General features: G+C 39.6%; 1 protein-coding gene across 2 annotated transcripts; it reads left to right on the top strand.

Annotated features, from left to right (window-relative positions):
- The first annotated feature begins 327 nt into the window (after window positions 1–327).
- Adh4 (alcohol dehydrogenase 4 (class II), pi polypeptide) lies at window positions 328–19,884 on the top strand. Of its 2 annotated transcripts, XM_021655790.2 has the most exons (9): window positions 328–466; window positions 806–907; window positions 1,765–1,903; window positions 5,398–5,485; window positions 7,201–7,432; window positions 11,251–11,511; window positions 15,870–15,999; window positions 16,915–17,053; window positions 19,363–19,884. In XM_021655790.2, the coding sequence occupies exons 1-9, from the start codon at window positions 449–451 to the stop codon at window positions 19,385–19,387; spliced, it is 1,134 nt and encodes a 377-aa protein (XP_021511465.1). In that variant the 5' UTR covers window positions 328–448; the 3' UTR covers window positions 19,388–19,884. The 2 variants fall into 2 exon arrangements, with proteins under 2 accessions (XP_021511465.1, XP_060248621.1); XM_060392638.1 differs by lacking the exons at window positions 16,915–17,053; window positions 19,363–19,884 and adding an exon at window positions 16,474–16,633.
- Window positions 19,885–23,729: the final 3,845 nt, after the last annotated feature.

Genomic DNA, 23,729 nt, shown 5'->3' with positions numbered 1-23,729 from the left:
ACATTAATAAACAAAACCAAAACTATAAATAGAAAAGCAAACTATACAGGAACACCACAAATGTGCAAGAAAACTATTACCAGGGTGTAAAAGAGAAGAATGGGTGGGAAGAAGTTCCAGGGCAATTGAAAGGCCCTTTACTTAGTAGTTATTTGTAACTCAGCCTTAAACAATTCATGCACTTTCTCTACTTGATACATTGTAATAAAAGATTTTCAAAAGAGATAATTAAAAAATGTCTCAGTGCCAGCTGGGAGTGCCTGGGTTTAGAGATGAACTGTGACAGTACAAATGTTACCACAGGAGTCAGGCAGAGCTGTGATTGGAGAACCAGCCAGCAGGAGTGCTATTTATTCAGAGTTCCCAGCACAGGACAGAGCAGTCTGGGTAGAGGTGAAAGGCCAGAGCCAGGAAGACACAAGCTTCCCCAGAAAGCTTCCCAAGGAAAATGGGCACCAGGGGCCAAGTAAGTAAATAACCTGTATCCGCATTTAGCTGCTGCTTCTGTTGTGTCTGCACATTTGCTGAAGATGCTTCCTTCCAGGTTACACTGGAGGCGTGATGACTGAAGTTAACAGAAGTGATAGGAGCAGTCCATGAACTAGGAATCTGCTCTAAGGAAGAACAACTCTGGATTTGCCAGTGTCTTTTTTTTTTCCACAAAATCATCTTATTCTCTCTCTCTCTCTCTCTCTCTCTCTCTCTCTCTCTCTCTCTCTCTTTCTCACTCTCTCTCTCCTCCCCTCCCTGTTTCCCTCACCACCGGTCTTCTCCCTCTTCCCTCTCTCCTTCCTTTCTCTTTCAGGTTATTACCTGCAAGGCAGCTGTGGCCCGGGAAACCGGCAGTCCCCTTTGCATTGAGGAAGTTCAAGTGTCTCCTCCTAGGGCTCATGAAGTCCGAATTCAGGTGAGTAGGGACTGTAGCTGAGCAATACAGACATGGCCCTGAATGTTGACTTTCCCCTATGGGCAGCTATGTGTTTAGATCCAAATTTAAAAAGAGGCATTACCATGCTTTTTTACAGTAGGCATCAAATTTAATGCAACTATCTTAACATAGATACCAACCCTAAGAATCATCCAAGTAACTTACTTTGAATTAGAATTAGTTAGGTTTTCTTTTTGTTTTCTAACTGCTAATTATGGGGAGGTATTTTTAAGAAGAAGAGAGAAGTAGCCCAAAGCAAAGGTGGATGAAAACTTGGAGAGCCGCTGTGGGCCCCTGTGGGGGCAAGAGGACCGATTAGAGATGGGAGAAGTGAAGCAGAACCATTAACAGAAAGTCCAGTTACCCAGGTTTCCCCTGGACCAACCTATCACAAGTTTGTGTGAGGATGCATGAAGAAGCCTCACAGACAAATGTGAAGAATCATGCCAGAAGTTGAAAAGTCCTTTAGTTTCTTTGAACTGCAGGTTTATCACCTTCACTTCATTCCCTGCAGTCTCCACACAGAACAAGCCTCGTAGATCTATGTTCTTACCGCTGCTTGGTGTCTATTCTCCTTCCTTTTTTCTTTGATTTCTCCTCTTCTAGAGATATTATCACCAATCCTGTTGATTTTTTTCTAAAAACAATGAAAATTAGAAAATTAAACTGGATTCTAGGAAGACTAGAATACAGTCTAAAGTATTTTGTATGTGCCCTTTCTTTCCCTCAAAATATAATTCTTTTACTGAAGTCTAGGATTGCTATAGTGATTCAGGATAACACCAGACCTAAGAATACACTGCGACAGCATGACCCAAGTCTCTCTTGCTTTGTAGGTAATCGCCACGTGTGTGTGCCCTACTGACGTCAATGCTACCAATCCTAAGAAGAAAGCTCTCTTCCCAGTAGTCCTTGGCCATGAATGTGCAGGAATTGTAGAAAGTGTTGGGCCAGGAGTGACCAACTTCAAACCAGGTATTTCACCTTCTGATTTCAATGAAATAGACAGTCCCAGACTTTTCCATAATAGCTCCTGACAACTTGCCTTTGCTTGTTGTGTTATGACTGAGCTTTGTTTACAGAGTTCATCTTTCCCAAAGGGACACTGACTCAAATGATCTGCCATGGTATAACAAGGAAATAGAATATTTGAAACTAGAACAGTCTAATAAAATCCTGAAAATACAGTCACTTTATTTACATAAACAGGGAAATTGTCTTATAAAACAAAGCTATAGGGTTAGTGTAAACCAAAGCTTCCGTAATTCACAAACACTTTCTCTATATGAAATGGAAATTTATTTTATGGTTATGTAAAGAGTGAAGGCTTGCAGGGGACTTAAGGGAAGAACATCACACGTCAATGTTAGTTTAAGTGTCATTTTGTAAGTTCATAAGATAAAATCTAATACCCTGAAGCAAGCAAATGGCTCATTATATTTTATAATGTGTACAGTGTATACTGGTGTGCAAGCCATGTAAGATCTGATGGGCCATATCACCCCTGCAACCAAACTTGGAGGTATGTTGGTATTTTCCATTCCAAGTTTGAGCACAGAAACAGATTGCTCCCTCAAACCCTGAATTCTTTTCTATTTTTTTTATTTATTACAATTTATTCACTTTGTATCCCAGCTGTAGCCCCATCACTCATCCCCTCCCAATCCTGCCTTCCCTCCCTCATCACCTTCCATGCCCCTTCCCCAGTCCACTGATAGGGAAGTCCTCTTCCCCTTCCATCTGACCCTAGCCTATCAGGTCTCATCAGGACTGGCTGCATTGTCTTCTTCTGTGGCCTGGTAAGGCTGACCCCCCTCAGGGGGAGGTGATCAAAGAGCCAGCCACTGAGTTCATGTCAGAGACAGCCCCTGTTCCCCTTACTAGGGAACCCACTTGGACACTGAGCTGCCATAGGCTACATCTGTGCAGGGGTTCTAGGTGCCACAGACCAGCCCAGTCGGGCTCCCATCGTCCGTGGAAGAACAAGGCTTTGGACAGGAAGACATGGTTTCAACGAAGAATTGACAGACAGACACCTTGATGGTTTTGACTCTGCTGCAACTTTACTGAAATCAAGCTAGTATTTTGATACAAAAGGCACCTTAAAATTGGCATACTTCCCAGAACATTTAGACTTTTTACCAAGAATACAAAGTTTACATTTTAACTCAAAATGCAGTCAAACATAAAGCAGTGCCCACAAAAAATCTTGGCCTAAAAACTTTTTGATCAGAGCAAACAAAGGAAAAGAAACCTCAAATATAGTTTCATTATTGCTAACCAGTGAAGAAGAAAGTCAGGAGCTAAGCCAGATGCTTGCCAAAGTCCCTCTCTATATCAAAATCTAACTACACCTTTGTTAACCATCCTCCCATATGTCCAGCCCAAGATTTATGATCTTCCTTAGAAACAAGGCACTGAAGGGAGGGGGAAACTCATGCCAACTGTACTTCTCATGTTATTTTTTCTTAAGAAGGAGCCTATTATTTTTCCACTATTCTTAATGCCTATTAATATTAAATCTAATTCATTACTTTCCTTAAACTTATTATTTTTATTAAAGCCTTTAACAATCTACTAATAATAAATTTCTTTATAAAATTAGTTGTGCTGTTTCAGGTGTCACAGAGAAAGATCAAAGAATTCATTATTCCAGCCCCAGAGCCACAACTGAAGAAGCGTAGAAATCTCAGAACACGTCTCTTTTCCAAGTGGGATAAGTTTGCCAGGGACCCTTCAGGGGGCAAATTTCCGGAGAAATCATATCCCCCACCCTGTAGCTTATGCTATTATGGCAACACTGGTGTGGGTGTTGGCATCTAGGTTATCTCCATGCATGGTCCTTGGTTGGAGTATCAGACTCAAAGACCCTTGGGCCCAGATTTTTTGGTTTTGTTGCTCTCCTTGTGGAGCTCCTGTCCCTCCAAGTCTTTCTCTTCTTTCATAAGATTCCATGCACATTGCAGGGGGGAATGTAAATTTGTACAACCACTTTGGAAATCAATCTGGTGCTTTCTCAAACAATTAAGAATAGTGCTACCTCGAGATTCAGCTATACTACTCCTAGGTATACAACTAAAATATGCTCAAGTATACAACAAGGACATTTGCTCAACCATGTTCATAACAGCTTTATTCTTAATAGCCAGAAACTGGAAACAACCCAGATGTCCCTAAATTGAGGAATGGATACAGAAATTATGATACATTTACACAATGGAATACTACTCAGCAATTAAAAACAAGGAAATTATGAAATTTTCAGGCAAATAGTGGGAACTAGAAAAGATCATACTGAGTGAGTTATCCCCAAAGCAGAAAGACACACATGGTATATACTCACTTATAAGTGTATATTAGACATATAATATAGGATAATCATACTAAAAATCTGTACACCTAAAGACGCTAAGCAAGAAGGAGGACCCTGGGTAAGATGATCAAGCTTTACTCAGAAAGACAAGTGGTACAAACATCAGAAGAAGGAGAAAACAGGAAACAGGGCAGGAGCCTACCACAGAGGGCATCTGAAAGACTCTACCCAGCAGGGTATTAAAGCAGATGCTGAGACTCATAGGCAAACTTTGGGCAGAGTTCAGGAAACCCTGCATTCTTGAAAGCATGACCAGTGTCAACCTTTAATCCTGACTCCGCCATGTACTGGCTGTGTGATTGGGGCCAGTTACATTTTTTATGATTGGACTTAAATTCCTCTTTTCTAAAATGGCAGGTGTGAGAAGTAAAATAATAAGATTAGCCTACAGTTGGGATACAACATGAAAAAACTGTAATTAATAAAAAAGCACTAAAATAATAATAATAACATTAGCTATTTGAATGGTGCCTGCCACATACTAACTGCTGATCACATGTGAAGTATCATCACTTTGGTTATAAAAGAATCAATGCCATTGTTAAATGGGAATTGGTTGAGGAGCTAGAAAATGTGGGATTTAAAAGTGAATCTGAATGGTACAACATAGGCAGTGACATAAAGTCTATGTTCTATCTCTAGCCTAGCATACCCCACCTCCTCTGTCCTACAATGATGCTGTCTGTTTCACACAGTGTTGGGAAAGGCAGTAAACAACAGTCATATGCAGAGAACTCAGTGCGCAGATTCCTAACCAGAACTCTACACCTGTTAATACCAGTATAGGCTACTTGGCTGCCCGGAAGAGTAAAAATGAAAAGAAAAAAAAAAAAAGGTGCAGTACTTGAAAGAATCCACAATCTTCCATTTTACTGAAATAAAATATTTTTGCTACTTATATTTTGGTTGGATATGGAGTGTATCCTCTATAAAATGGTGTTCTCTGCTGGTTTATCTGAAAGAAAGCTTTTTAGGGATAGGAATCAAGCATGAGCCCTTGCATAAACTAGGCAGGTCCTGACTCACAGCCTAACTGTGCTCCTGGAGACTCCAACTACAACTGAGGTGCTATCTAACATATGGCCTCTCTTTCTAGGTGACAAAGTAATCCCATTCTTTGCACCACAGTGTCAAAAATGCAAGTTCTGTCTGAGTCCTCTCACAAACCTCTGTGGGAAACTTCGGTAAGCTCTCTTCGCTGTTAATAAGAGTACAAGTAGGCATGGATGTCTTAAACACACCAGCCAAACATAAATGGAGGTAAAAAGATGAGAACCTTCCACTTACTAATTCTACTTCTATGCGCCTATAAGACACTGTTACAAACACACAGGAAGAGAAGCACGCTAAAATGTTCACTGTCATGTGGCTTCTATGAGCAATGAACAACCACAGGAGTGTACTTCATTGAAAATAGAACTTGATCTACTGCTATGTAATAATACAATGGACTATCATACAATGAAAGTAACTACACTTAAAATACATTCACTGACCTAATTTTAAACACATGTTAAGGGAAAGAAGCAAGATCCTAAGAGACATGCTACGTAGTATGGCACAGGAAAACAGTACAAGAGCTTATGGTTACATGTGTATATAACAAAAGTAAAAACACATCACTACAGTGATAAATTCCAAGTTAAAATCACATCAGCTTATAGGGAAGTGAGAAGGAATACAGAGAGGCACATTAATTTACTCCAGGCCATACAACTTCAGGTCCTGAAACTAGGTTTTTAACACAGACACTGTGGCTCAACAGTAAGGATCTTAATCACTTCAGACTGATTTTGAGACCAAAGCAAGATATATTTGTCCTTAACACTGACTGAAGCTTGCTATTTAGGAAGTTAAAATCTGGACTGGAGGGATGGCTCAGCAGTTAAAAGTGATCATTAGTCTTACAGAGGACTTGGATTCAGTTACCAGCACCTACATAGTGGTTTAAGACCATCTATAATTCCAGTTCCAGAAGATTCAATGGCCCATTCTGGCATCTATGGGCATCTATACATGTGTGGTGCATATAAACTCACACACATACACATACATAATAAGCAAATCTTTTTATAAAATAAGTTAAAAGCAGATTACTAACACCTATGCCTTTGTTTCTCTATCTGCAATAAGATACTAATGTCAGTCAATTTGCAGGGTTAAATTAAAACTATACTCTTTTGCAAACCTTTCATAATGGATTTACACAACAGACATGAATTCTAATAGTATAAAAACAAAATAATTAGATAGAATGACCCCTCCAGGTGTATTACGCCACCTTTGAAGTATTCCCATAAAAATGTGAAATCTGAATTAGACATTTTGTTAAAAACTTCTAATTTAAGAGGCAACAGGGAGACATATTAAACCAGATTTCAGTAGAATGATCAGCAACACTCACAAGGGAAACTCTATAGGACTGATGAGTCCAGTTTTCCACAAGGGAGATATAAACTTAAAAAGACATCTTAGTAATACGTACTCTGCCAACTTAAAGAAATCTGTGAGAAACGTGCTGAGATACTCCAATACAGATGAGACTGTATGATACTGGAAAAGATGTGTGTATTGTGTAGAGTGGCAGGTAAAACTTACTGACCAAGATTTGACAGTTAATGAGGCTGGAAGGTGAGCACATGGAGGGTCAATGTACTATTCTATTTCTATTTAAGCTTTCTATCAGAAGAAATGAGTTAATAATATAGTCCTTAAAAGGGCTCCTGACATGCAGAAAGAAGTTTGTTGGTACTAACACTAAAATAGCTCAAAAACTACTATGTATGGATGTGAAAATATCAAGTTATTTTCCCAACTTTTCCATTTGATTCCATAAGCTTTCATGAGAAATATATGATTGACAATATATCTCCTTTGTTGTGTCCTTTTCTTTTTCTAGAAACTTTAAATACCCCACCATTGATCAAGAGCTCATGGAAGACAAAACCAGTAGGTTTACCTGTAAAGGAAAACCAATTTACCATTTCATGGGAGTCAGCTCATTCTCTCAGTACACTGTGGTTTCAGAAGACAATCTTGCCAGAGTCGATGATGAGGCAAACTTGGAAAGAGTTTGTCTGATTGGATGTGGGTTCTCATCAGGCTACGGGGCTGCCATCAACACTGCCAAGGTACACTGTTCAATGCTAGGTTGCCTGTAAACAGAGGTTACCGGGAGACAAAACTGTGTAAAGGAGTTAGAACTGTCTTCACTCTCGGCTGCATTGCTCATTGCCACTATAATTAGCTATCTCATTTACTGCCTCTGTGGTTTTCTTTTTTTTTATGTACTGGAGATTGAAAGCCAGGCCACACACCTGCTAGGCAAATGCTGTACCCATGAACTATATCTCTAAGTTCAGCCTCTGTGATTTTATGTGGGCTATTAGATGTCTCTAAATAAAATATCAATAGGTGTGAGCATATTAAGTTATATTGCATATATACAACAATACATGGTTAATAAGCTACATGTAGCTGTCCCCTGATTTAAATAAAGCCCATCTAAACATGGCCTCCAAATACAAATGCTCATCTGGGGACAACAAGTGGAGAAACCCCACCTATTTCCACTTAGTCACCCTGCTTTCCTCTGTAATTCTGTACATTATTGCCTCTCAATCAGTAACAATTTACCAACTTCCCATTCTCCTATGCATAAGAGAATATATTCTTTCAAGATGTATTCCTAGGATCCTATCAGAACTTGAACACTGTTTCGAAGCTAACCAGATTACAGACAGACAAGACTGTTAAAAGAAGAAGAAAAAAAAATGCAGGCAAAACACTTAGACACGTAAAAAGGGTAAACACATTTTACAAAAAGTTTTAAAAAAACTCAACCCAGTAAAATCTATGTAATTCAAAATGGAGTGATACAGGCATTGCAGGGAAGACACCCATTTCTCCCTGACTCTACTCTATACATTAGGTATATGTCAGTCTATCAGATATATCTATCTATCCCTAGCTCACTTATTCACTCCTCCCAATTACCACTACATCTACCAGGCTGCCTTCAGACTCACAGTCCTCCTGACTCTGCCTTCCAAGTGCCAGAATTATGGCATGAGCCACGCTATGCTGCTGGACTTCCATTTTGAATGATATAGATTATTGCTGGATTGAGGGTTTTTTTTAACTTTTTGTAACTTCATTTTATGTGTCTGAGTGTTTTGCCTGCATGTACATGCACCATGGAATATATGTGCCTATAAATCAGAAGAGGGCATCAGATCCTCTGTATAGGAGTTACAGTACGTCGTGAGCTCCACTGTGGGGGCTGGGAATCAAATCTGGGCCTCTGCAAGAACAGCAAGTGCAGGCTGGAGAGATGGTTCAGAGGTTAAGAACACTAGCTGTTCTCCTAAAGGTCCTGAGTTTTATTCCCTGCAACCACATGGTGGCTCATAGCCATCTCTATTAAGATCTGGTATGCAGGCAGAATGTTGTATAAATAGTAAATAAATATTTAAAAAAGAAGAAGAAGAAGAAGAAGAAGAAGAAGAAGAAGAAGAGCAAGTGCTCTTATCTGCTAAGCCCTCTCTCCAGTCCCTTGAATGATTTCAGTTTTAATCAATGAAAATTCTATATGGAGAACAAAGTGATGTTCTGATTGATAGATGGTAGATAGTTAAATGATAAAATAACATATCTACTTCCTCACAAAATTACCTTCAAAATAAAAGCCTTTCCATGTATCCTCAGAAATATTTAAGTGTAGATGAGCTGCTGGTCAAAGTCACCATTGTGCACAGCAGATCTCCTCAGATGGTGTTGATATTAGTGCTGGGTCGGATGTAGAGTTGCAAGTATATTCTCCCATTTCATAGGTTATCTCAAGTCTGCTGGCTATGCCCTTGGTTACACAAAAGGTTTTTAAACTGATATAATACCATTCATTTATTTTTCTTTTGTTTCTCAGGCTTCTAATTTTTTGTTTTGTTTTGTTTTGTTTTGTTTTGGAGACAGGGTCTCACTAGGCAACCCCCAATGGCCTTACTTAATCTTGTGATCCTTGCTCCATCTCCTATGCTCTTCAGAGTGAGATCCAAGAAATCACTGGGCAGGTTGTGGCCATAAACACTTTGCCTTATGTTTCTTCTATTGGATTTATGGCATTACCTGTTGCACGTAAGCCTTTAACCCATGGTGAGCTGAATTTGTGCAAGAGTCAGCTGGGCAAGGTGGTGCACGCCCTTCATCTCAGCACTTGGAAGGCAGGGGCAAGTGGGTCACTTGGGTCTGAAAGCAGCTGCTCTACATAGTGAGTTCCAGGGCAGCTACACAGAAAGACCATGTCTCAACAAAAAGAAAAAGGAGGAGAAGGAAGAGAAGTCTACTTTTTCTTCTGCATGTTGTTATTTGTTTTCTCAGCACAGCTTACTCATCAGCCCATCCTTCCAGAAAGTGCTCCTGACTAATCATGTTTCCAAATTAGATGGCATCAACATCTCATGGAAACATCTGATCTTTTGTTTTTGCTTATTCTTTAATCTGAAGTTTCTAATACTCATCAGAAAATACTAAATAAGCTTTCCTCTGTGTCGTATTTTCTGCCACTCTTCCACTTCTAAGAATTTGTGCCAACTACAGGACTTCTCTAACCATACTGTACATTGTACATTTAAGTCTATGTGAGAAGACCTTCATCAGAGGTTCACAATATAATAGCAGTAGCCCTCAAAAATGCAGGAGATTAAAAGACCCTCTGCCTTTAAAACACTGGCCAGCTGTGGTGGCTCATGCCTATCTTCCTAGCATTCGAGACACTGAGGCCAGAGGATCACCATGAGGCCAACATAGGCTAAATAGTGAGCTCCAGCCTGGTCTGCAGTGCCATAGTCTTCAAAAACCAAACCAAGAGAAAGGGTTATAAATTATTACATATGCTATAAGAAAAGGAAAGCAAAAATGCATTGATTTCTGACTGAAGAATCAAGAACAGTTTCACAGAGAAAATGCTGTCTAGGCCATTCCTGGAAAGATAGGTTATACTTTACTTTAAGGAAATAGGATGGAAAGTACGTACACTGGCTAACCTTAGGAAGAAGAGATTAAGACACAGGAGAGAAAGGTGCCGCCATATATGGCTGTTGTGGATACCATGGAAATGAAGCTGAAAGGTAAACAGGAGTCATCAAACATTCACCAAGTATGGTATCACATGCCTGTAACATTACAGCACTATAGAAGCTAAAGCAAGATGATCTCAAGTTCAAGGTCACTGTAGCCTACACAGTGGGAGTCTGTCTGCAATAAACAAATAAGCATCCTTCAATTCCATGCAAAGATATTCGGACTTCATCCCACTTAAGTAAAGTAATAATCTGGAATGATCAGGTATATCCATTTACATTTATAGAAATATTAATGGTCATTCAAGAACAACTACACAGCAAAATAAGGTCCTTTAGAAACCAGGCGATGGTAGTGCTTTAATCCCAGCACTCGGGAGGCAGAGACAGGTGAATCTCTGTGAATTCTAGGCCAGGCTGGTCTACAAAGAAGTTGCAAGACAGCCAGGAAGACATAGTGAAACCCTGTCTCAAAAAACAAACAAACAAACAAAAAAAGGAAAAAGAAAAAGAACTTAGATGCCAATTACCTCAAACCCAGTTTCAATGGGGGAAAAAAATAACTCCTTTGGAATTATGTGGACTTTTAAATTATTTTATAACATCATTGAAGGGAAGGTGAAATCGAGAATTCTTTCCACTTGGGTTTGCTCCTTATGAATTGATACGTTGTTGGCCTTTGAATAATATTAGAAATTCTGGCAGGAAAGCATCTGTCCTCACATTGGCAGGTTCTCAGCACTGGATACATCATAGCTTTATCACAATCATTCTCTTCATATGTGTGTCTGAGCCCTCATCTCGCTCTCCCCCATGAAGAAAAACACTGAGAGCAGCAGCATTAAGTCACTCTGCACTTTCCCTGCCTGCAGGTCACCCCTGGTTCCACTTGTGCTGTCTTTGGTCTCGGGTGTGTAGGTCTTTCTGCTATAATTGGATGTAAGGCAGCAGGCGCTTCCAGAATCATAGCTATTGACATCAACAGTGAGAAGTTTTCAAAAGCCAAGGCCCTGGGAGCCACTGACTGCCTTAATCCCAGAGACCTAGATAAACCGGTGCAGGATGCCATCACTGAACTGACCAGCGGAGGTGTGGATTTCTCCCTTGACTGTGCAGGAACAGCTGAGACCTTGGTATGATTTTTCTTCCCATCCTTGCTTCTTCTGATATGCTCTTTGATCAACAACTAATAAGGGAAAGTGACTATTTTACAGCAGTAGATATCCTTCTTAACATTGATTTTCAAAGGGCAGGCAGAAAAGCATTGTCATCTATACATGATCAACCACTCCCTCAGCCATACTAACTTTCTGTCAAAGTTCACTGGTGTGGCCTCTTTTGGCTTGTTTTATGTTAGTATCATGAACTTGAGGCTTATTAAGAGAAGAGGCTTATTATGCTTACATTTTGGAAGTTGAAAAACTGTAACTAGCACAGGGTTAATTTGGGTGACTCTCCTATCTGCACCAGCACACCTGAATGGGATTATGGCAGGAGCACCTATGTCCATTAGGCCTCTCTGAAGATCCCACCAGTTATCAACACTGCCACGCAGGGTACAAATGCATGAATCCTTCAAGGACACAGTCAGACCAAGCCTAAGGCAGAGCACTTCCCACATGCCAGTGTGATCTGTGGGCTCAGGCCTCCAAGACGAGCACCCATGCCACTTATTCTGTTTGTTCTTTTGAGAGATCTTCTTAGGCAGAAAATAATATTTTCCAATTTTGTTTTCCATGATGATTCCAACTATTCTGAAAGGTAATTTGAGGGGCCCTTTATTTTTCCTTAGCTAGGGAAATCCCCACTCTATCAAATCAAATAAAAAAGGCAATGAGCCACCTGTTTCAGACAGGTCATCTCTGTAGCTTCTGCTTGTGGTAGCACCCTGCTTTATCCTTCAGTAAATAATCATCTAATTTGTATTTGCTCAAGATACTGATTTTATTTTTGTTTGATTAGTGGTGAAATTACCAAAGGATTTAACAACTGAGTTACTGCCTTGATTCTTCCTGTTTCACTGTGAGTGAAAAGCAGTTGTGATGTTTTCCTTTCGAGTAACACTATCATGCAGCCTGGTTACTAAACCTCCTCTTAGAGATGGTTAAAAGGAGTAAAAGTTATAAAGAAATAGACTTGGTGGTGTTTCCTTCCCTGGGTCTTACCTGACTAGTACATTCTCCAGAAAACAATGGAGCCCAGGAAGAAAGCAATTCGTAGGCCACACACAAGCCGCCTGACAGCCTCTAGCAGGTGGTAAATACGAGTAGACATTGGCTGCTACTGGGGACAGCACACATACAGGGCTTCTAACCCTGTGCCTGTACCTGTATTCTGGGCTTCCACCCTACAGCCTGCAGTGCTGCATGTACATTCTGCACTTCCCACAGCTCAGTTTTTACAGGGAAAGGCAGCCTACCTGCCACATTCTTTTTTTAATTGTGATGGCTAGCATTAGACTGTCTTAGTTAGGGTTTCCATTACTGTGATGAAACACAATGACCAAACACCATAGACAGCAGAGAATTTACTTGGCCTACACATCTGCATTTTAGTCCATCATTGAAGAAAAGCAGGACAGGAACTCAAAACAGGGCAGGAACCTGGAGGCAGGAGCTGATGCAGAGGCCATGGAGGAGTGCAGCATACTGTCTTGCTCCCCATGCTTGCTTAGCCTTCTTTCTTCTAGAACCCAAGACTACCAGCCCAGGGTTGGCATCACCTGCAATGGTCTGGGCCCTCCCCCACCAATCACTAGTTAAGGAAATGGCCTACATGCTTGCCTAGAGCCAATCTTACAAAGACATTTTGTTAATTGAGGTTCCCCCCTCTTAGCTAGTGTCATGATAACATAAAACTATCTGGCACAGACTTCCTGAAAGTTTCAGTTTCAGATGTGTGCTATTATTTTGTTATTTTGTAAAATGTCAATGGCTGAACCATACTCCTAGGAAATGTGCAGGAGCTGGAGCCTCTTGCCACAGTTTGGGGGAATTTCACTGTTCCTTTTTTGTTCTTTTTTTGTCCAAATAAAAAACAGTGATATAAGTCACCTAATAGAGCATGTTAACTTTAACATGTTAAGTTTTAACATGTAGTATTACAGCTGACTTACAGGTATTTTAAATTATGAATCAGAATTACACTAAGGAATCCAGATGAAACAAGATAGATGTATCTAATCCTGAAAGATGACATACTTATTCTTCCACCAAAAGTTCCCATACCTCAAAAAACAAACCCATGTTTGGGGGTTATAAAGCAACTTCTAACTATAGGTATAGGTTTGAACTTAATTTATATCTAATTCTCTGAAGCAGCCTAAAGGACCTAACAAAACAGTTCAAAAGTTATACAGCATTAACAAGTTTGTAATGTTTTGCTAATTCAAACAAAAATAATCTTTGAGACAGGGTCTCACTGTGTAGCCCTGACTATCATAGAACTCACTGTGTAGACTAGAATGGCCTTGAATTCATGGAGTTCTCCCTGTCTCTGCCTCTGCCTCTCAAGTATTGGGATTAAAATGTGTAACAACACACACAGGCAAAACAGGTTGTTATCAAGAGTCATCTGTCTACTGAATGTATTGTGTTACATACAAACCCCATTTGCACTGTTACTGTCATAGAGCTTAACTGATGAACTAGAGCAATGGTCAGGAATGTGAACACAGCACCAGGAAAGGCCTTTAAAACACAGTAGTGGTCATTTCCGTTTACTCACATGTGTATGATATGCATACGTGTATATATGCATGTTTGCATGTTTTGGGTATACACATAGATGCATGTGCACGTGGAGGTTGATGTCCAGAGTCTTCCTCAATCGCTCTCCTCCTTAAAAACAGCAGTAATTTTAGAGTTCATGTGAGCAGCCACTTTAAGGTGAGAAATCCACAGGCTTATCTTCTCTCGTGGGTCTCTCTTAGCATTATATAAAAATAACAACCTTGTGTCTTACAAAATACACAGAAAATGAGACTGAATATGATGCCACACACCTTTAATCCCAGCACTTGGAGGACAGAACCAGGCAGAACTTTGTAAACTCAAGAACAACCTGATCTAAATAGTGAGTTTCAGGATAGCCAGGGATTTGGAAGGGTTAATTTCTCTTTTCTACTTTTCTTTTTCAGTTTTGTAGTTTGGTGGGATGTAGTTCTGCTGTTGTTGGGTTTTGTGTATATGTGTGATTTTATGATTTTGTTTCTTTTGTTTGTTGTTTTGTTTTTTAGATAAAGTCTTACATGTAGCTGGCCTGGAACTTGCAATCCTCCTGCCTCAGACTCCCAAGTGCAGTAATTATGGGTATATACCACCATCTCCATCATGGACTTGATTTTCAAACATTAGGAATTATCAAAATATTAAATAAACATACATTAAAATAAAAACTTTAAAACACATTCTAAGTTTCCAGAATTGGCCATCTTCCAGGAAGAGAGACTAACTGCTTCTTCCTCAGTGTTCAGCAACTCAAAGCCAACAACGGTTTTTGTAAAAGTAAATCTCACCCCAAATGTCCAAACTCAAGTTGACCACAAAGGATGTGAACAAAAATTATATTTGTCTTCCGTATCAATCTCAAAATATTTAAAATGTTTATCTGTTTGCCTTATGGCTTCTCCATGGAAAGGCCTTCCACAGTAAAACTTCTGTTTGTTTTTTGTTTGGTTGGCTTGTTTTTTTTAATTTATTTATTTTTTTATTAATTACAGTTTATTCACTTTGTATCCCAGCTGTAGGAGATGAGGGAGGGAGAAAACTTCCATTTTCAATTAGCCTTTTTACTCCACCCCAGACTTACAGGAGGCTAGCATCAATATTCTCTGTCTCAGCCATTCAGAAAGCTCAAATCCACAGCCTCACAGTCTCAGCAAGAGCACACATAGCAGGCAGAACACACCCTAACTGTCTGCTAAAAACATGGAGGGAAACAAAGTGTTATTTTCTTGTATCTTTGTCCCATTTTAAATAGTATTTTCCCATATTTATCCTACTTCGAAATCTAAGTATTCAGTGTGTGCTTCATTTCCCAGGCTCTACAGAATCACTTATTAGCTCTCTCTTCATACTTCTCAATATTTTGATCACAGGCCCCAAGAATTTCTCCTATTTTAGCAAATGTTTGTGGTAGATTGCCAAACCACTCCTGACTAAAGTTCATGCTCAACAGATTCCTCTTAATTCTAAGGTCATGTTTCTCAGTATCCATGTTATACTTTACCGGTTCAGCCAAACCATGGTGTTTGTACCGGGTAAAATATGTCCCATGTCTCTTCAGTATCTTTTGATGGTATCAAGGGTTGTTTCCTTTGTCTCACACATAACAGAACACTAGAGCCTCATAGTTGGTTGGAGGATGTGATGACCCCCTAACTTGAGCCTGTCATGTAACTGGCAACATTGCACACGTTTTCCTGCAGCACTGTTATGTGGTCACACTCAAGTCTCTGCTTGCCCAGATAATCTTTTGTTTGATATTTCAGAAAGCAGCTGTGGACTGCACAGTAATAGGCTGGGGATCGTGCACTGTAGTTGGAGCAAAGTCTGATGAAATGAATATATCCACCGTGGACGTTATAATGGGCCGTTCTATAAATGGAACATTCTTTGGTGGTCAGTTTTTTTCATAGTTTTTTCTTCACTATAATATTAAATTATTAATTACTAAATTTTGAAACAAAAATAATTTATATGAACACTGAGTATTAAAAAAAACTACTCTAATAATTTTAAAAGTAAATGAAGTTTACATGAAAATATGACTACAATTTACAAATTGAAACTCAGTTTAAGTAAGTGAGCTTAGTGGTGCAAAACTATAATTCCAGCAATCAAGGGAATGAGGCAGATAGATATGTTTGAGACAAGCCTTCATATAATGAGTTCAAGACCTACCTGAGCTGTATAACAAGAACCTTTCTCAAAAGAAAAGGAAAAAAATTCAAGTGGTATTGAAATGAACCAGTTGACTGAGAAACTTTGGGAAAGTTTGGTCTAATTAAGACAATTTCTTAGCTAGAGTGGATAATAATCTTGAATTTTTTATGAAGAAAAACTTCTTTTCATTTGTTTGTTTTTCTTTTTTAGAGACAGGGTTTCTCTGTGCAGCCAGGAATTCACTTTGCTGACCAGGCTGGCCTTGAATTCAAAGATCTGCCCATCTCTGCCTCCCAAATGCTAGGGTTAAAGGCATGTGCCACTACTGTCTGACAAAGAAAAAATTTTAAATAAAATTCCTAAAATAAAAGGTAGAGCAAAGCTTAATGTATTTAAAGCAACCCAAATCTCACCTAATAATTTCACCTCTTCAAACACACTTACCTAGATTTAAACAAAGACACCGAACTAGAAGGGGTCCAGCAAGATACAGGACGGGTAATGCCAGTATACTCCGAGATAGCAGATATTAGCAGAGTGCATTCTGCACATGTACAAATGCCATTAAAATGTCTTTAAAGAAGAAAGTTAACCACTTCTGCATGTCAAATAGTGTGCCTTTCTTTATATGAAATGGTGACCTAATTACAGGTTGGAAAAGTGTAGATTCTGTCCCAAACCTGGTTACTGACTACAAGAATAAGAAATTCGATCTGGACTCATTGGTGACCCATGCCTTACCATTTGACAAAATCAATGAAGCAATTGACCTGTTGAACCAAGGAAAAAGGTAAACTTCCAAGTCTATAACTGGGAGGTTTAGAAGTTTTTTATGATTTTTCATTTATGACTTTTTGTTTTATGTGTGTGCATGCATAGGTATACATTTATATATTTGCACCATGAGCATGTAGGTGCCTGAAAAAGCCAGAAATAGGAAGTCAGATCCCCCAGAACTAGAATTACAGAAATTTATGAGCCATGCAATATGGGTGCTAGGAACTGAACCTGGGTCTTCTGCAAGAGCTTTGAATGCTCCTAACCAGTGAGCCATCTTTCTGACCCCAGCCTTTATGATTTTTTATTTAAGCTAACAACTAAGCAGAGGTCTCTTCTCACTAAGTCAAAATCACCAGATGTGTTTAACAGACTAAGTTACTGCTTTTTGGAATAAAAGAAAGGCTTCCGTTTCTGCAGTGCATCGTGTTATATGCTATGCTGCATACGGCAGTGGAAAGGGAACACTGATAGACAGCTTCCCGTTCATAAATAATTGTTAACTCAAGCCAGTTATTCCCTAGAAGGAAAGATTTCTATAGGATAACAGTAGGTTCCTCTGGTCCCGTGTGCACAGGTCTAGAACCGTTTTCTGTGATTTGACATGGTCAGATCCCTATTCAGCCACTGAAATATGAGCAGAGAGTGGCAGGTATATACAAGTACTTCAGCTCTCTGCTTCCTTTGTTCCAGGGTAGCTGTAAGATCCCTAACGCAACAATTTTAGCTGTACTATGCATCTCAGTATTGGTTACTACATATTCATTTATAGCAATGTTCCATCAAGGGAGCTGGGGACTGTGTAAGACTGGGATTAATTATGTTAGTCAATTTACAGTTTTTACTGATAGAAGCAAAGCATGACTACTATGAACAATGATATTTAGAAGAGAAATGGGACAAAGATCTTAAGAGATGTGGGAAAAAAAAAAAGAGGAGGGATAAAGTGGAGGAGCCTAAATTAAAGTGAAGGTGATGGAGTTGGAAACACAGAATGTCACAGAATAACAAAATGGATCCATGGGGTAAAGACCCAGGTTATTTAATGGAGAAGAAACCTGAGAAAATATCCCACTGACACGTACTTTCCCAATTTACAAACACATTAGCTACAGCATAAAAAAGTCCAAGAAAGACAGAAGAAAAAGTGGTTATTTTTAAAGCTACATTATGTAAACACAGCAGACAAATCCTGTACTATCGCATACAATCTTGTCATGCCCACAGTGAATATTCCTCAGGTCAGGAGTTGTTTGGGGAGTGGGGTTGGGAAGCTTGAGAACCTGGGGTTTGTGGTTTCTCACCTACAACCCTTTCCCATGAAGTTCTCAGCCGCAGGATAGACCCACAATGAATGCTAAGTGGCAGCAGCTAAGTGAAATATCACGCTGTAGTGAGCAGATGGACAAGTCTCCCGTAATCCACAAGGAGTTCCTAAGTAATTAATGATCAAGCGGGAGCTTAGGGGTTGGTCTACCTGAGGCGAGTGTCACACTCCCCTCATGGCCCTGAGGGAACCCCCTACCTATCTACAAATGGACAAGTGGCTTTACCACTTAGGTACAGGAAACACGTCAGAGGGAAAGTCCTCCTGCCTTCCTAACTACATAAGCAAAAAGGAGTAAAGAGAAGTCAAGGGAACACAGTGGCCCACTGCATAGTACATGAAACCTCCATTATCCAGGTAGAAAACATTTAGGCATGGTGCCCTGCATATGCCAGCATTCTTCGGCTACTGCTGTGTTGTCTGAGATAGGGTTTCTGTTTGTGTTTACACTCATCGGGATGACTCCGGTTTGCCGTCATTGGAGTTTTCAGAAAGCGGCATCCCATCATATCAACCTCTCTCTCCTTTGATGTCCAATTTTTCCAAGAGTGGTGACTTCCCAACACTAAGGCCTCTTTCCTCAGCTGGCATGCCTTCATTCTCAATAGCACCACCAGCAACAAGGGCCTCACTCTGTCATGTCAAAATCCCCAACCCCCCCCCCCCCAGGTTAGTAAAAGTGTCACAAATATTATTAATGCCATGAATGGAGAAAGAGGACAAAATAGAAGAAATTATTCTTAACATTGTGGGCATCTCCTAAAGGGAAGAGCTGGACAAGAAGGGGGTGGGATGAATATGATCCAAGAACAGTGAATACATGCCTTAAAATAGCATAATGAACTGCACATAAATTGTGCAGGTTAATTTTTAGTAGGTGTCTCTAAAGAAAGATTAGCTCAAATTCTGAAGTGAAAAGAAAAACAACCTGTGGACTTTGGATAAAATGTTCAGATAAATAGTATTTATTCTTATATTATTATTATTATTATCAGCATCAGAACAATCCTGACCTTTTGAAGATGCCAAGAGTACTTTGGAATATTATCTGATTGGATCTGAGCCTGTCTGGTTAACGTATTACTTCACATGATGAGCCAAAGAAAACTACAAGTTTATGCACATGTTTATACAACAACATAAATTAACTAGAAATAACATACCTATAAATATATTCAGATTTCCTGTATTAAATAACTGATGCTGCGTATCATGGCTCAGGGGAACACACCTTGCTTAGCATGTACAAAGCCTTGATTTCAATGCCCAGAAAAGGGAGTGGATGAAGAAATGAATTAGATACCTGAAGTGTGTATAAAATCATTTGTTTAGAAACTGTTTAAAACTATTTCTCAGAAGTGGAGGTGGAAAATGAAAAAAATAAATAAGGCTTGTCTATATGTTTGTAACTTAAGCTGGGGAATGAATACATGGAATTTCATTATACTGTTCTTTTCACTTTTATCTGTGTTGACAGTTTTTCACAATAAAAAGACTTTTGCTGGAAAAAACTGTAATATATGAGTGTATGTGTATAAAAATTATTATATGGTTTATGTATTCTAATAAATTATTATCTATTCTTCTTAAATCAGATAATTTTTAATATCTTTTGATTTCTTTTCTGTTACCCCATTTTGTAATAATTCACCACAATCATAAGTAATGGAATATTAAAATCTACATAAAAATGTTAAAAACACACACATACGCATCTAAGCCAAGTGTGGTGGTGCATACCTTTAATCCCAGCACTCAGGAGACAGAGGCACATAGATCTCAGAGCGGAAAGCAAAGCCTGGTCTACAAAGCAAGTCCAGGACAGCCAGGGCTTGTTACAGCAACAAAGCCTGTCTCAAAAAACAAAACAAACAAAACCCACATCTACTCTCTCAATTTGTCTCTATAAAAACTATTCTTTTATCTGATAATTTTAATACATTATGTTTTTTGCTTTACAGGCTAAAAAACTGTAATTGGCACTAAGTGAAGCTATTTTCTAAAGTCAACTAAAAGCAATAAAGAACAAACCAGGCGGTAGTGGCACATACTGTCACTCTCAGCTCTCAGGAAGCAGAGGCAGGTGTACCTCTAAGTTCAAGGCCAACCTGGTCTGCAGTGCTAGTTCCAGGACAGCTAAGAGCACAAAGAGAAAGCCTTTGTAATGAAGTAATGAAGAACAATGAACCAATGTACTTAAAGTAAAGCAGATGGGTCTGGAGAGGTGACTCTGCAGTTAAGAGCACTGGCTGCTCTTCCAGAGAACCCATGCTTAATTCCCAACATCAACATGGTGGCTCTCAACTGTGTAATTCCAGTTCCAGAAAAATCCCATGCCCTCTTCTGGCCTCTGTGGACACCAAGCAGGCATGCAGCACACTTACATACATGGATGCAAAACACTCAAATACAGAAAATAAAAATAAATAAATCATTGGGCAGCACTTGGGAGGTAGAGGCAGGTGGATGTCTGAGTTTGAGGCCAACCTGGTCTACAGAGGGAGTTTCAGGACAGCCAGGGAGGGCAACACAGAGAGACCCTGTCTCGAAAGACCAAAAAATTAAAACTTTTTAAAAAGAAAGATATAAATTTGAGGCCAGCCTGATCTACAAAGTGAGTCCAGGACAGCCAAGGCTACACGGAGAAAGGCTGTCACAGAGAGCGAGAGAGAGAGAGAGAGAGAGAGAGAGAGAGAGAGAGAGAGAGAGAAATGTTGCCAAGTGTGCTAGCTCATGCCCCTAATCCCACCACTTGAGAGGTAGAGGCAGATGGATCTCTGTGGTTTCAGATCAGCCAAGGCCAAATGGTGGCACCCTGTCTCTAAATAAATAAATAAATCATAAAGAAACAAATATATAAAAATAAAGCAAGGCTGGCAAGGTGGCTCAGTTAGTAAGGCTGTCAGGCCTTAAAACCTCAGTTCAATTCCCAGAGCCCACATGGTAGAAAAAAAAGTGTTATCCTCTGATCTCCATGCGAGCACATGGCACACAGCCCACACACAGATGTACAGACATACACAGTAGATACAAGAAATATTTTATTTTACTTTAACATGAAAAATAAAGCAGCATAAGAGTAAAAATAGTCATAGATTTACATAATAAGTAGTAAATAGGAGTTTCTAAACTACTATATTCTTGATGTTACAAGCTGGTAGTAACAGAGGATACACTGGATAATTCAGATCAAAGTAATAAAGATTAGCTCTCAATTTGGAAAAATTTCTGAAATCTACCAGCTTTCTTTGCAACCTGTCTTAGTCACTGTTCTATTCCTGTGAAGAGACACCATGACCAAGGAAACGCGAAAGAAAGAAAGAAAGAAAGAAAGAAAGGAGGGAGGGAGGGAGGGAGGGAGGGAGGGAGGGAAGAAAGAAAGGAGGGAGGGAGGGAGGGAGGGGTCATTGAATCGGGCTTGAAGATTGCCTTTTAGAAGTAGAAGAAAGTTGGCCTGGGAATGTTTTCTCCATCTGTGGTGTGGGGACTAAGACACACTTCACAGGTTATTAGCCTCTATTCTAGCTTTTCTCTCCTTCATCCTTATCCTTTGCTTCCTTGACCCTTAGATTGCTTTGTGCCCACCTCCTTTCAAGATCTGTTTACCACAAAATGCATCATTTCCCCATTGTTTTGGTGCCAAGTGACTTTACTGAAGCCTTAACACATGCTGCTTCCATTGTTTCTGAAATATATGCTTGCAATCTCCTTGAATGCAGAACAATCTTTGAGTGCACAGACAGGAAACATGTTTGGTAACAAGCTTGCTCTTGTGTGCATCCAAATAATCTATATTCCCTCTTTTTGGTTGCTACTATTTCGGGTGTGGTGGGTTTGGGTCTGGACTGTTTTGTTTTGAGAATTTCATACACGAGTACTGTATTTACATCATTTATATTGTCTCCCCTGTCCAACTCACATACAAGTAATGCAGTTTTCAATGAGTAAAATAGTGAAAGTCTACATTCTGACCGCTGGCTCCTTTTCCTGCAAGCTCTCATTCACTAATGAGTGACGCTTTTTCAAAGGCGAGATGCATGCACTGCTACATTTCTGGAGAGTCAAGCCACTGTAACAGAATAGAACTTGATTCCCTCCACAGGAAATAAAAAATATTATGGTAATGGCTTACAGGACAATGTACTTTCTCTTGTTCTGAAGAACTATCCTGCTCTCTATTTGCCAATGTTTCAGTCTAAAGATTAAAATTTAAGGTACATATACCATGAACCTTCTTCAGGATAATAAATCTGCATATCAAAATGTATGTTCCCCAACATAAGAAGGCACATGTTTTATAGGTCTGGTTTTGCAGGTCTAACATTAGTGACAATATTTATTTGTTCCAGTAATAGTGTACAACACTCACATTTAAACAGCAATCTGAACACAGTACTACTATACATTTGTCTGAAAAGCACAACGGGTTTTAACATAGTCACTATGGCCTTCTGGCACCTTAGTTTTCAAAATACTACCACAGCACCCTCTGGTGTTACTTTTAGTTTGTCATTTCCTAGATACCATTTTTACTGAAAAAAACAAATCAGGAAGAATAGCAATTTCTATTAATATCAAAGCTATCATTTTAAAGGGTCCCTTCCTATGTATTACATGATGTGATCCTCACACACTTTTGCTATAAGGCCCCTGAAGGTAGGGCCATGTATCTAACCCTGAGCACCTTACAGAGAGTAGGTCCTCCAGCCTTTTACCCTGTGAAGTGATCAAGGCAGACTTTATTAACTCCAGAAAGTGAGTCCTGTTACAGGAACACATACACTATTCTTCCAACTGCTTTATGAGGATGGTGTATCTGCAGGCTAAACATTTTTTATTGGTTTTGATTTTGATGTCTGATGTTTGATTTGATTTTGGTTTGCTTTGCCTTACTTTAGAGTCCCTGTCTCTTTATTACTTCCCCACTGTCGGGGTAACCTTGCCAGCCCACAGAAGAAGAGGATCCAGGCAGTCCTGATGAGATTTGATAGGCTAGGGTTAGGTAGTGGGGGAGGAGGACTTCCCCTTTTAGTGGACTAGGGGAGGGAGGAGGTGAAAAGAGAAAGGAGGGGGACAGCAGGAGCTAATGAGGGAGGAGGCTACAATCAAGATATAAAGTGGATAAATTGGAGAGAGAGAGAGAGAGTGTGTGTGTGTGTGTGTCAGAGTCCCTGTCTCAAAATGTAGACCAGGGTGGTCTGGATCACAGAGACACACCAGCCTCTGTCTCCTGGGTGCTACAATTAAAGGTGTGGCTTGCCAACACCAGCTCATGTACCTGTAACAGACACCTATAAGTAACTCCAATAAACAGACTGCTTCATCATATTGACATTTGGGCTAACTCATTTTCTTGGTCTGT

Source organism: Meriones unguiculatus, chromosome 10 (assembly GCF_030254825.1).
Source record: "Meriones unguiculatus strain TT.TT164.6M chromosome 10, Bangor_MerUng_6.1, whole genome shotgun sequence".
Taxonomy (NCBI): Eukaryota; Metazoa; Chordata; class Mammalia; order Rodentia; family Muridae; genus Meriones; species Meriones unguiculatus.
Note: the sequence above shows the minus strand (reverse complement) of the source record. Positions and strands in the feature narration are given on the sequence as shown.